At 42.7% G+C, this 11878-nt stretch overlaps 2 protein-coding genes across 2 annotated transcripts in view; both read right to left on the bottom strand.

The window, feature by feature from the left end:
• Positions 1-6727, bottom strand: part of rnf213b (ring finger protein 213b) — a 44368-nt gene extending 37641 nt beyond the window's left edge. The window contains exons 1-15 of the mRNA XM_080789608.1: positions 6618-6727; positions 6322-6532; positions 6182-6237; positions 5925-6090; positions 5687-5833; positions 5450-5548; positions 5117-5245; positions 4517-4682; positions 4251-4421; positions 3923-4072; positions 3157-3791; positions 2907-3066; positions 1709-1926; positions 1062-1205; positions 56-208 (exon numbers count right to left, since the gene is read on the bottom strand). Of these exons, the coding sequence (XP_080645734.1) occupies positions 56-208; positions 1062-1205; positions 1709-1926; positions 2907-3066; positions 3157-3791; positions 3923-4072; positions 4251-4421; positions 4517-4682; positions 5117-5245; positions 5450-5548; positions 5687-5833; positions 5925-6090; positions 6182-6237; positions 6322-6528 (2601 nt within the window). The 5' untranslated portion in view covers positions 6529-6532; positions 6618-6727. The remainder of the gene's footprint in view (positions 1-55; positions 209-1061; positions 1206-1708; positions 1927-2906; positions 3067-3156; positions 3792-3922; positions 4073-4250; positions 4422-4516; positions 4683-5116; positions 5246-5449; positions 5549-5686; positions 5834-5924; positions 6091-6181; positions 6238-6321; positions 6533-6617) is intronic.
• LOC308333163 (uncharacterized protein) lies at positions 6676-10510 on the bottom strand (the record flags this gene model as incomplete). Its single annotated transcript, XM_080789357.1, has 8 exons — positions 10368-10510; positions 9307-9451; positions 8242-9017; positions 7977-8129; positions 7701-7870; positions 7311-7594; positions 6929-7182; positions 6676-6790 (listed from the first exon to the last, which is right to left on the bottom strand). Exons 2-8 carry the CDS (start codon positions 9403-9405, stop codon positions 6676-6678), a joined length of 1851 nt encoding a protein of 616 aa, XP_080645483.1. The 5' UTR covers positions 9406-9451; positions 10368-10510.
• Between the last annotated feature and the right edge of the window lie 1368 nt (positions 10511-11878).

The raw sequence follows: 11878 nt of genomic DNA, 5'->3' as shown, positions 1-11878 counted from the left end.
ACAATTAGATTACAAACACAGTAGTGTGTGGATTGCGTGGTGGAACGCCACTGACCTGTGTGAACCTATTGACTTGCTCTTTTCCGTGTTCTCCTTTAGAAGACATGAGCATGAGTTTGTTCCGTAGCTCTAACAGGTCAGAGAGTCTGTAGCTCTTCAGCTCGTGGGCCTTTTCCACTGTAACCAGAAGGAGGCTCTGCAGACATCTCTGCAAAAATGGAGATATAACACAATGGGCTCTATGCACACATGCCATTTTGGAAAGAACTTGGGCCCCTTCCCTACTTCCTTTATTAGCGATGATACTAATGAAGGCTCTGTTCCATTCTGGTCAAACAGAGTCAGGGTGCTGCTATTGTGCATGTTGGCTCACTGGAAACACTCTACTGCTACACCAGTGGGTCTCAAAGTGTCCTTGAGTGGGTTCTAAATGGCCCCATATGGGTGTGTCCTTGAAATTAAAAAGGTTTGAGAACCACTGTATGTTTATGAACCGGTCGGAAGCGGATGATATCGCGACATCATGTTGTAGTATTGTTTTGTAGTCATCAATCTTCCGGAACTTCCTTTTCACTCAAACCGATTTTTCTCAATAAAAGCTACAGGCTACGAGAGCTTTCATTGTTATTCTTTCGGTTTGAGGGAAAAGGAAGTTCCGTTTGATTGTTCCTGCCTGATGACTACAAAACAATACTACAACATGACGTAACAATATCATCCGGTTCACACGGCACTTTTGGAACAGAGACCAGGCTTTCCTCCAAGGTGGAAAGCTTGGTGAGGCGAGGTTACAGTGTACACTAAATGGAGCAGAGCCTTAATTAGAATCATCGGTAACACCTGTGAAGGAAGTAGGGAAGCGGCCCGGAAGTAGGAAGAGTTATTCTGTGTGCATAATACTGTAGTGTAGCCCCTTGATCATAAAATCAGCCTTGGGTCTCAAAATTTGTATTTCTTGGTTTGGGGGTAGATAATAACATCGTCATAATTGTGTGAACTGTGAAGCACAGATATAAATGGCTTACACAGACCATGGTGACCGTCATGTTTCCTCATCATACCTTCTTTACGTCACCCTCAGACTGTCCTATGTGGTAGACCCCTCTGGCATTAATGTCAGAAGCCAGGGAGAGAGAGGACTGCTCCACGGAGCCATGCATCTCCTTCAGGCCCTTCAGCCAGCTCAGCAGACGAGTAGAATCCCTCTGGATAGCAAAAACGAGAAGCATCAGAAGTGTCACCCCTCCACAGCATCGGCACATTGGACATTGTCACAAGAATTACATAATCGCAATTATTTGAGATGATTTTTCAAAAATAGCAGAAAAGCTATTTTGTACATTTTTTGGAAAGGAAAAACAATTATGTGTCAGTGATTTATTTGTATAGAGTCTATACAAATAAATCACTGACACATAATTGTTTTTCCTTTCCAAAAGATTCCACAAATTCTACAAATTCGACAGGGCATATATTACAAATAACGTAATACTATTACGTTATTTGTAATATATGCCCTGTGGAATTTGTGATTACGAAGCCTAAAAGGCAAACATAAATACAAATTGTAACATTCCAATGTTCAATGCAATAAAAGGACAATTAAATCGATAATCGCAATTATTTGTGTGACAATTAATCATCAACTTACATTTGTAATCGTGACAGACCAGGGGTCAAAAAAAATTAAGAAGATAGAGATACATACCAATTTGTCAGGTAGTTTGTCATCCCTGCGCTGCGTGTCCCACACCGGCCTGGCACAGGTCATGAAGTCCTTAAACCCGGCGGTGGGGAGGAGAGAGTAGAGGAGGGGGCTGTAGCCCATCACTGCATCATGGAAGCAGGCCACTTGGTCTATCTCCGTGTCATTCTCTCCAGCGGATATGGAGGCCAGCTCAACGAAAACCTTCACTTCTCCCATATCTGTTGTTGAGGGAACGAAAAGTTACAGTAACCGACAGAGCAGGCAGGCATGTCCATGTCCTTGTCCATGTCCATGTCTTCGCTGCAGATTTTAAATCTAGCTTGAAATCCCCGCCACTATGATGTCGGCGATGTCATCCATTTTCGGAGCAATATGCAGCCTACTGAGTGAGTAATGTCAATAACACCATCATAATATGATGGTATGTTATTAATATAATGCTCACTATATTTATATACACCACACAAAATTATAGTAAGCATTACTGAGGAGTCCTCAGTACTGAGGTGTTCTGTTTGCTTGAAATGGAGTTTGAAAAAAAATATATATATATTTTATTGTGCAACCATGCAATGTTGATGCAGTGATTCATATGTTGTGTCCATGTGGGCATTGGGCACCTCTGGTGCATGACATATAAATAAATAAATAATCTATTTATGGTTGAAAATAGGTTGTTTTACTTACTACATTAACCTCTGCGTCACAATTTTGAGCATAACCAAAAATAGCCAATGTGTCACATGGGAACACATTTGAGATTGTAGATCTGCAACCTTTTTGTATTTGCCACATGACAGTGGTATACGACTTAAGTGTTGTAAACATTATGTTATAATTTAGCTATTGAAAAATAGCAGATCTACAAGCTCATAGCGCGCCACGAGCTTGTAGGTCTGCTATTTTTGAAAAATCGTGAAAATGTGGCACAAATCGAATATATATTCTTTCAGAGCGAACGCTTTTAACTCAAATATTTGCTTCCTGGAACAACATATTTTCAGATGGGGGTCGGTGGCCAAATACATATCATTTGTGGGGGTCCTTGACATGAAATATTGAGCACCTACTGATACAGAAACATGAGGTATTTCAGAAAACTGTAGAAGACATTTTTGTAAATTCCGACGTCAGGCCTAAATGGGTTAAGATTAAAATGTGACCAAATAAAATAAACCGTGATTCATAAATATCTTACTCGTAAGGTTAGTTTTGACCCAGCTGACAAGAGTTTGACTCTTTAGGAATTCCTCCAGACATGCAGTGTTTTCCTTGGTGACCGTGGACAGCTGTTCCCTGGCACGGTTAAAGTCACTGGTCAGGGACCCAAGAACCCTCTGCTTGAATCTGTCTTCTTTCTGTTAAATTAGCATATTGTGTTGAGAAAACCTTATTCCTAACACAAGTTATATATGATTGTGATTGACGTGCAAGTATACCACTATTACCAGTTGAGCGAGTACGCAGATTTCACTGAAGTCCCCAGAAAGCTTCATTTCGGCTTGAATTCTTAGCACTGCACTTGCTGAGGCTGCTGCCTCGTGGAGCTGTCGATAATTCTGGATTTGACTGCTTCTCAACTGGACCCAGTTGTCTTCGAGGCTAATCTGCTCATCCCAAATTAATATCTTGGCCATGAGATCCAGCTCTTTCTTCATCAGTTTCCCATCTCCCTGGTCCCCTGTGTCCAGCAAAACTTGATCCAGCTCCTTGAAAGTGATGCGTGCAACGGCCATGTTGTGGCCGAGCTCACAGTACTCTCTCAGTAGTGGTTTCCAGATTGAGTCATGGACCCATTTTAAGGTTACTGGAACAGGTACTGTGCTGGTTTGCATCATTGAAGCTGCCTCCCTTTCTGCACCCGCGACCCATAAGTTGAGCATCAGGTTGCTGTGACGCAAGACATGCATTCCACTGGCCATTTCCAGAACCTGCTGATCCGTGTCGTACCAGAGGATCTGTCCAGGAGTTGTCCCGGGCAACGTGTCTGGGTTAACAAACGTTTGAACCACCACCAGTTTGTTCAAATGTACTGACTGCAGATCTTGTCTGTGTTGCTCCTCAAGAGTGGACATCTCAACAACTGGTGACAAAAAACAATGTTACTAGAACTATATGCCTGTGTCAATACAGAGTGGCCATCACTTTGGAAACATTCTGTTTAATGTGATTTCAGACATTGTTGAGGAAACTACCAAGGATTTTGGACCTCACCTGCAATGCTGTCTGTGACCTTCCCTATCATCTTGATCAGTGTGTCCATGTGTTGATTTTGTTGATAGAAAGCTTTTAAATCTGTTTCTCTTTGAGCCAGAATACCATCAGCATCAACAGGGATGGCCTCCGTCGTATTATGTTTCCTATCTGAAAAGGACATCACAAAAACTCATCATCAAACTAATAATTTTAAATAATATTAACACTAAACATGCTAGACATGTATATTAATAATCAAGTAATTCATTAAAAACATTATTTTTTTAATAATGTCTATTTAACAGTTAATTTATCATCTTCATGCATGTGCATTTAAAAATCTTACACTGCCTGTAAAGTTTCTTAAAGTGTTGTCTGCCGTTCAGTGTGGTCTGCAGATGTCCCAGGGGCACGTGTCCTTGAAGCAGTGACTCCACCAGGCGTGCCAGTGTGCGCCGACAGCCTTGGACCACCTGGAGAGCTGCATCGTCCAACAACCGCAGCTCCTTCCAATCCACTGCACCAGGGAGGAGAAGTCACATCTCGTGAACAGTGGAAAACAAAAAGTAAAACAAATGACAATAGATGAAAACCAAAACTGCAGTAACATACCATGAGAAAGAAGGTGGTTGAGGGCAGACTGTGGTTCAAGCAGCAGGAACACCGGGTTGTTTTCAAAGCGTGCTGCTGACTCGACCACCACGGAGGATATGATCGCCCAGGGAGGCTCCTTCCCTTTGGAGGTGAGTGCCCGCATCAGGTCTCCCTCCTGTCCTCTCTGAAAACACATGATATGCAATCAGTAAGATCTGTCCTCTTAATGTTGACCAATCACAATGACCAACGCTCCATATCAGGACAGTTCTTCACGTGGTATCGCCGTCGGCATGCTCTCTCATTGCCTGTGTAGATGAGGTGTTATGACTACAGAGTCATTAGTACAAAGCCAGATATTGAAAGGAACATCCAGAAACCAAGGCATTAACCCTCGAGCAAGGCATTAACTAGCCTGGCGCAGCCAGACTTCATCCGCCCCTATTGCATACAGTATGCATACAACGCGAGGCTAGGCATTAACGCCATACATTAATCCAAGTGGCTCTGCTAAATGCATGACTAGGCAATGCACAGTGCACACAATCATTTTGTTATTCTCTCTAAGCATTCTAGTGATTGGTAGGTTAACCATGTATATTATTATAAACCATTTACCTGGCAGATGTCTTTGACAGCAGTCTGACAGAGCTCATGGAAGCACATCTGTAAGATATCATGACTTTTCTTTATGGCCCCCATGGACGACTCAAGGCAACACACCATGACTTTATCCACGTCACTGGCCTGTAGAGGAAACCAGAAAACTCAATGTACGGCGTGTGTGTGTGTGTGTGTGTGTGTGTGTGTGTGTGTGTGTGTGTGTGTGTGTGTGTGTGTGTGTGTGTGTGTGTGTGTGTGTGTGTGTGTGTGTGTGTGTGCGTGCGTGCGTGCGTGCCCAAATGCACAAGCAAATATGGATGTTAACACATGAATGCTGTCCATAGTTACCATGGAAATTCTCTTCCTCAGGTCCTTCTCCACACCTAATCTCCACTGGACCAGTACCTCCTGAACAGAACACTCCACCTTCAGCAGTGAATCCCATACCTACAGTAAGTAGCAATACAACAAAGCACAATTTGAATGTCATGCAGACTGCATTGCGAACAATATAACACAAATGCAACAATACAAATAAGACAATTGGTTAAATTATGTAAATGTGTGGACTATCTATCACTATACCTCAATTTCTTTGGGGTAGTTTAGTGTATTGTTCTTGATTTGAAGTGGCTTGTGGAACAGCCTATCTCTCCATTCACTTATCATCTGTTGCACCGCTACCACCTCATCCAACAGTCGCTTGGAGATCTTAGCATCCTCATCCTTGGACTGTTGAGCACAAACAAAATGCAGTGAAATGAAGTTCCAGGGTCATAATAAACTCAGACTAACCTTAGTAATTCACACATAAGCTTCATACCTCTTTGCTGATTGCAACATCCAGCATCTCCGCCAACGTCAGCACTAACTGGTAGGACAGCACAACGGTCTTGTACCCAGGGACAAGTTGGACCATTCTGCACGTACTCTTGGCCACGCCAATGCTACTCAAGAACACTTGTTCCAAGTTTTCAGATGCTGTCATCCTATAGACAGTCGTATACAGTAGATTGAGTGCAAAATTGTCATTGTGATAAAACATCTGTAATATTTACAAAATACTTTAGATATGATTACCTCTCTTTTTGTTTGTCTATGCTCGCAAGTATATGGCTCAAAACCTTCTCAGTATGCTGCATGTTGGGAAAGAAATTGTTGCTGTTGAACATGTTGGCAATAAAAAGTGAAACAACTGATATTTGTACAACATCACTTACCTCCCCGTTTTGTTGCATTCTGTTGCTGTCCATGGATTCGTAGTTTCGGAGCCTATATAGCAGACTCTGGATCAGGTCTTCTGGATGTATCCCAGTCAGAGACGAGAATTTTGGAATGTCCTCAAGTGCTACCAGGGACAGCCAACTGTACAGAACCAGAGGCATCTCTTTAGCCACAGACATGCGATTCTGAATCAACGTCAGCATTGTCCTGTAAGAAAGAAAGAAACATCACTGAAATCCAGTCTAAAACACCATTTCAGGAAATTAAAGCTAAAAATGTGAGATGAACTCACTTTCTCTTGTCAGAATAGCTTTGGATATTCTCTCTAAAGGTCACAAAATTGACCTTGTCTAGCCCTGACCAGTTCTCCTCCTCCACAGTTGGGCCAACTCTAGCAGCGTGTGCCCCTGGCTGTCTGAGTTTGTACAGCAGGGGAATGAGCAGGACAAGCTCTGGTACTCGTTGCTGTGCACAGTGGTTTATCAGGCCAAGCACAACGCTGAAGGAAAGAAAACACATTTTGTCTGAGTACTTTCTGCTGTACAATATTATTAGCAATATTATTATGAATAGCAGGGTATTATAAGGGGAAAAAACAACAACTGAAAAACGTACTGTGGACTGTGTAAGACACTGTGTAACTTGTCCAGGATATTGTCCAGTGCAGTGTCTGAGGATAGAAGGTGGCAAAGCTCAGCTAAGCCCTTCTCTCCCAGATTTATCTTACACCGTCTGGTCAACGTGAACACAGACAAGCCCAACACAACAGCATTGGTTCTGGTCCAGTTTCCTGATGATGTGCCCTGAGCGTCTCCTTTAACGATGTGCAGTAAATGCTCTGAAATCAGGTCCGACACCTGTCAAATAAAATAGGATACACAAACTCAGTAAAAAACGGAACTGTCAACTGAACATTGAGTAATATACCACATATAATCAACATATCTAAGTCATGCACAATAATACTTCCGAGAGTTATACCAACCTCGATAATCAGTGGCCGTGTACCATCTGGATAAATCACCCTTTGAGGAGCAGAGCCCAAACTGTTCATGAAATGTGTCAAGTGCTGACCCAAGGCCAGCATGTTCTCTTTGTTGGGTGGGGACCATTTCTGGAAGATTTTGTTCAGCAGGACACTGGCAGACATTTGCCAAGCATCTGAAGTCTCCCTAGCCTTTGATTTGTTCAAGCCAATCATAGATCCAAGGTTTCCAAGCCAAGATCCACCGTCAGCACGACCAATGTAGCCTTCATAAAGGTGAATCTCTATAGGTAAAACAGAAGGGGCAGTATATATCAGAAAATATGTAAAACACCACTGTGGTGTTTTGAACAAAGTAAGCTGATTAAATGGTATGTCTTCTTATTGTACCTTTAATTTGAGAATCCAGTGGAATTTGAAATTGCCTTTTGGCAACCTCTGGAATCTCTTTCTGTCGCTGTTGAACACCATAATTGTACGTGATCCAGTCTCCTCTTGGTAGGAATTGTTCCTCAATGGAAAATCTTCCCTCTACAAAATACCCTTGTTGATGGAGACCACTGTAGGTAAAACATTATAGAATTTGTATGTTTTTTAGCAGCTAAATGGTTAGGCAATATTGAACTAGATGCAATTGCAAACCATTGCAAAATCATTTGTACTCACACAAAACGTGTCATTTCAAGGTAGAATGGTTGAGCCCCATATAGCACTAGATGGTCATGTACTTGGTCGAATCTAAATCTTTTGTCTAACACAGCGTAGATGTGAAAGGTGAACATGGGAACTCCAGGGGGAGCTCTCACTGGTGTCCGATCACTATGGAGAAAGACAAACAAAAATCCATAATGCACAAGAAATGTTAAGGTAAATCACACACATAAAGAGTCATATTATGGGACATAATTGTCAACATTCCTGCAAGCTTTACCGATTAACCCGGCTCTGCGATGTCTTGGTGCTTTGATCCGTTTTCAGGGTGGCTGACATCGTTGACCCCGTCTCGCCCTCCGCGCTCTTTCCACTCACTGCGTTGGCGTACGACATCGTTTTGGCAACTTTGGCCTCTTTACTCGTTTCCTCCTCCTTGAGGTTTGCGTTCTCCTCCACGGCGGAATCAGATGCTGCCCCTTTACTACCTGCTGGAGTAGCATCATGAGACTGGTCACCTGGCCGGATGGCATTATCATCCATGTGGTCGTCATGGTCCATTGGCTGAGTCTTGATGGTGTCCTCATGTTGCTGTGGTTGATTTTGGCAAGGCTGCGTGTTCGCAGTGCCCTCCTCGTGTGTCCTAGAGTGGTCAGCAGGCTCTTCTGTCTGGGTCTCCTGCGTGCTCTGCAACACTTTGGGGGTCTGTGTAGCTCTGTTTCTGCCTTTGCACTTCCTCGTTTGCGTGTCGTTTTTTAAACGATCGACGGCGTGTTGTTCTTTTGGAGGCGCCTGAGGAGGTTGACCGGTTTCAGCTCGGCAGTCATCGTCCTGCTGAGGTTCTACTCCCTTGGAGTCTTCTTGGGTTTTATCAACTTGGGTTGCCACGTTGGCCTCTTCTGTGCGCTGAGGTGCAGGAAGGCTTTGGAGATCCCCGTCTCCCTGCTGATCCCCGTCTCCCTGCTGGCAGCTCAAGCCTTTCTGTTTCTTTCTGTTGCGGCGTCTCTTCTTTTTTATGTCTTGACCTTTCCTGGAGGGATGACCTTGTTCTTGTCCCTGAAAGAGACGTTTACAGTGGTGTAAAAAGTACTCAAATGTTTTACTTAAGCAAAAGTATCAATACTGCAATATAGAAATACTCCGGTAATCAAAGGCATTGGTATCAAAATGTACTTAAAGTACCAAAAGTAGAATGCAGTGAAGTCATTATGCAGAATATTGCAGAGTTTTCAAATGCCTAAAATGTATACAAACATTTTTTTTAAATAGCAGATCTACAAGTTCACAATGCGTTGCATTGGGACGCATTTTGAGCTTGTAGATCGGCTATTCTCAAATGGCTTACCTCCATCTTTTGCCTTGTCCGGGGTCTTTTGGTCGCGACATCCTCCTTATGGGTTTCACGGGCAGTGTGGATATCACTAGCCTCAGTCCCCTGGTCCATCAGGTGTCTCTGTGGGGAGCTCCTGGACCCGTCCTCCACCTAGTATCTGTGCACACAGTCATACAACTCAAACTGTTTCATTCAGGGGTCTTCTTCAACAGGGGGTCCGGTCGTCCGAGAGCCCTAGGGGGTCCTCAGAGTTACTGGGGCCGCCAAATCTTTGTGTGATAGGATTTTCTTTTTCATGCCAAGGACCCCCCAGTTTGACATGCATTAGGTCTCGGACATTTCTATCTCCCCAATTTATATTCAATGTTTAATTAATTTATCTCTGAGTGTGTACAAAATTAATGGAACCACATGGATCCTACTTTGTATACTCTCTGAGTTACACATGGTTCCATTTGGTAACTATCTTTCATTCAGCGGGGGAACCCCTGGAACTCCATCAAGGACCCCTGGGGGTCCCCAGACCCCACTTTGAGAACAACGTGATCTATGAAATGTATGGGAAAGTTTAATTTGCAAAACAAGTTAAATACAATAGTGTGGCACTATAGGGCAGTGCCAGTGCCCTATATCCAGGCTATTGGCTAAGGTTCAATACTGTATGTTATTATAGTCACCATCTCACAGACATTTAAAGAGTGGCATATAATGGGCAATATATGCTGCAGTTCTGTCCTGTACTGTACTGTACTGTACTCTACCATATAGCCACACCTTAATGAAGGGGTCGGGGAGCTAACTGTTTAGGTTCCCCAGCAGAACAATTTCCAAGAATTGAAGAATTTTAAAATGCTAAAAATAGTTTGAATTGCTCCTGTGCTAATTTAAATTCACTAGTAATTATGAATTAACTAACGTGCCTATGGGTCTGCATGACAAGAACAAGATACAGTGTATAGCCTATAGCCTAACAATAGGCTATAAACTGTATAGCTATATGCTGGAGACAAGTTTAGGCTACAGTTTAAAAAAATAAAACTGTAAATGAGAATTAAAAAAGTAGTGTACACTACCTTCGCAATAGGTTTCTCAGGATACAGACGTTGCCGCAGTCCGCAGACAGCTACAACTATAGTACAGTAGAGTAGATGGCAATGGCATCAACCACAATCACAGACGGTGTATATAGGTTTCTGGTTCTTCTGAAGCAATAAATAATATCTACGTTTTGTTGTTGCATGCAGTTGTAATGAACTATTCCAAGGGACCGTCGACAACTAAACACAGCTGCACTGTAATAGCCAGACTACTTCTAAAACCACACATAATGGCTGTATCTTGTGTTATAACCAATGATATTCTTCACATAGCCTACGCCCTACTGCATACACCTGGCAATTTATTTGCGATGTGTAGCGGGAGTGCGGGACCAATGATGAAAGTTTGTTTCAGGATTTTGTAAATAGTTTTAAGAGGATCCCTAAAGAACACAGACGAGTTCTTTCGGTTTCATTTCTCTCCTGCGTCTCATCAAACAAGAAACTTAAACTTCTTTACTTGACACCAGATATCCTTGTATGAACTCTTGGTCCTTGAATAGGTCATACTGGTGTATGTTTATTTCATGGTTTGTGATATAACAAGAAATGCAAAAATAATAATAAAGAAAATATGCTGCACGATTCGGACTTGAAGAACCGCACAATGACAGAAAACAATGTTTATTTTCATAATTTCATCACTTTTACAACAATTCTCTCATAAATGTTTATTGTCAAATCACAACATAACCATTAATACCATTATGGCAGAGGCCTGGCCATTCCAGGCATAGTTATGATTTCAACTTTGGTTTACATTATGCAAGGGAGCCATCTACTGGTAAACAAGCGTCAGATCATTTGATGATAGTGTAATGCAGTGGTTCCCAAAGTGGGGTCCAGGGACCCCCAGGGGTCATTGAGGGAGTTCCAGGGGGTACCCAGCTAAACATAGTTTGTATGGGTCTGTAACTCTGAGAGTGGACAAATGGAACCAAATGGACCCTAACGGGTCCATTTTGTACACACACAAAATAAATTGGGGGTTTCAGAGATATAAATGCAATTAAATGGGGGTCCGTAGACTAATGGATGTCAAACTGGGGGTCCTTGAAATTAAACGGGTTGAGAATCACTGGTAGAGCCGTAAAAATCTTGTTTTATGGGGGTCCCTGGCATATCTTTTCAAATGGGGGTCCGTGGGCCAATTAGTGCCAATTAGGGGGTGCTTGACATGAAAAGGTTTGGGAACCACTGTTGTAATGTACAGTCTCTACATTGGCATATTGAGAAATGCAACATGAGATACAATCCAGTATGAAATAAGGTATTCAAGATAAAAAATATATATTTACAAATTGTTCTTAAGAAATAATAGAACATACCGATACACCGCCCTGCTGAAGAAGAAAATACCAATAGGGGTATGCCCATAAGTCTGACCTCCCGTTGGGCCGACCTACGTGGCTGGTTAAGACTGAGGTCAGGGTTAGCAACCTACGTGGCCGGTTAAGACTGAGGTCAGGGTTAGCGACCTACGTGGC

Source organism: Protomyctophum bolini (assembly GCF_963924005.1).
Source record: "Protomyctophum bolini genome assembly, chromosome: 18".
Taxonomy (NCBI): Eukaryota; Metazoa; Chordata; class Actinopteri; order Myctophiformes; family Myctophidae; genus Protomyctophum; species Protomyctophum bolini.
Note: the sequence above shows the minus strand (reverse complement) of the source record. Positions and strands in the feature narration are given on the sequence as shown.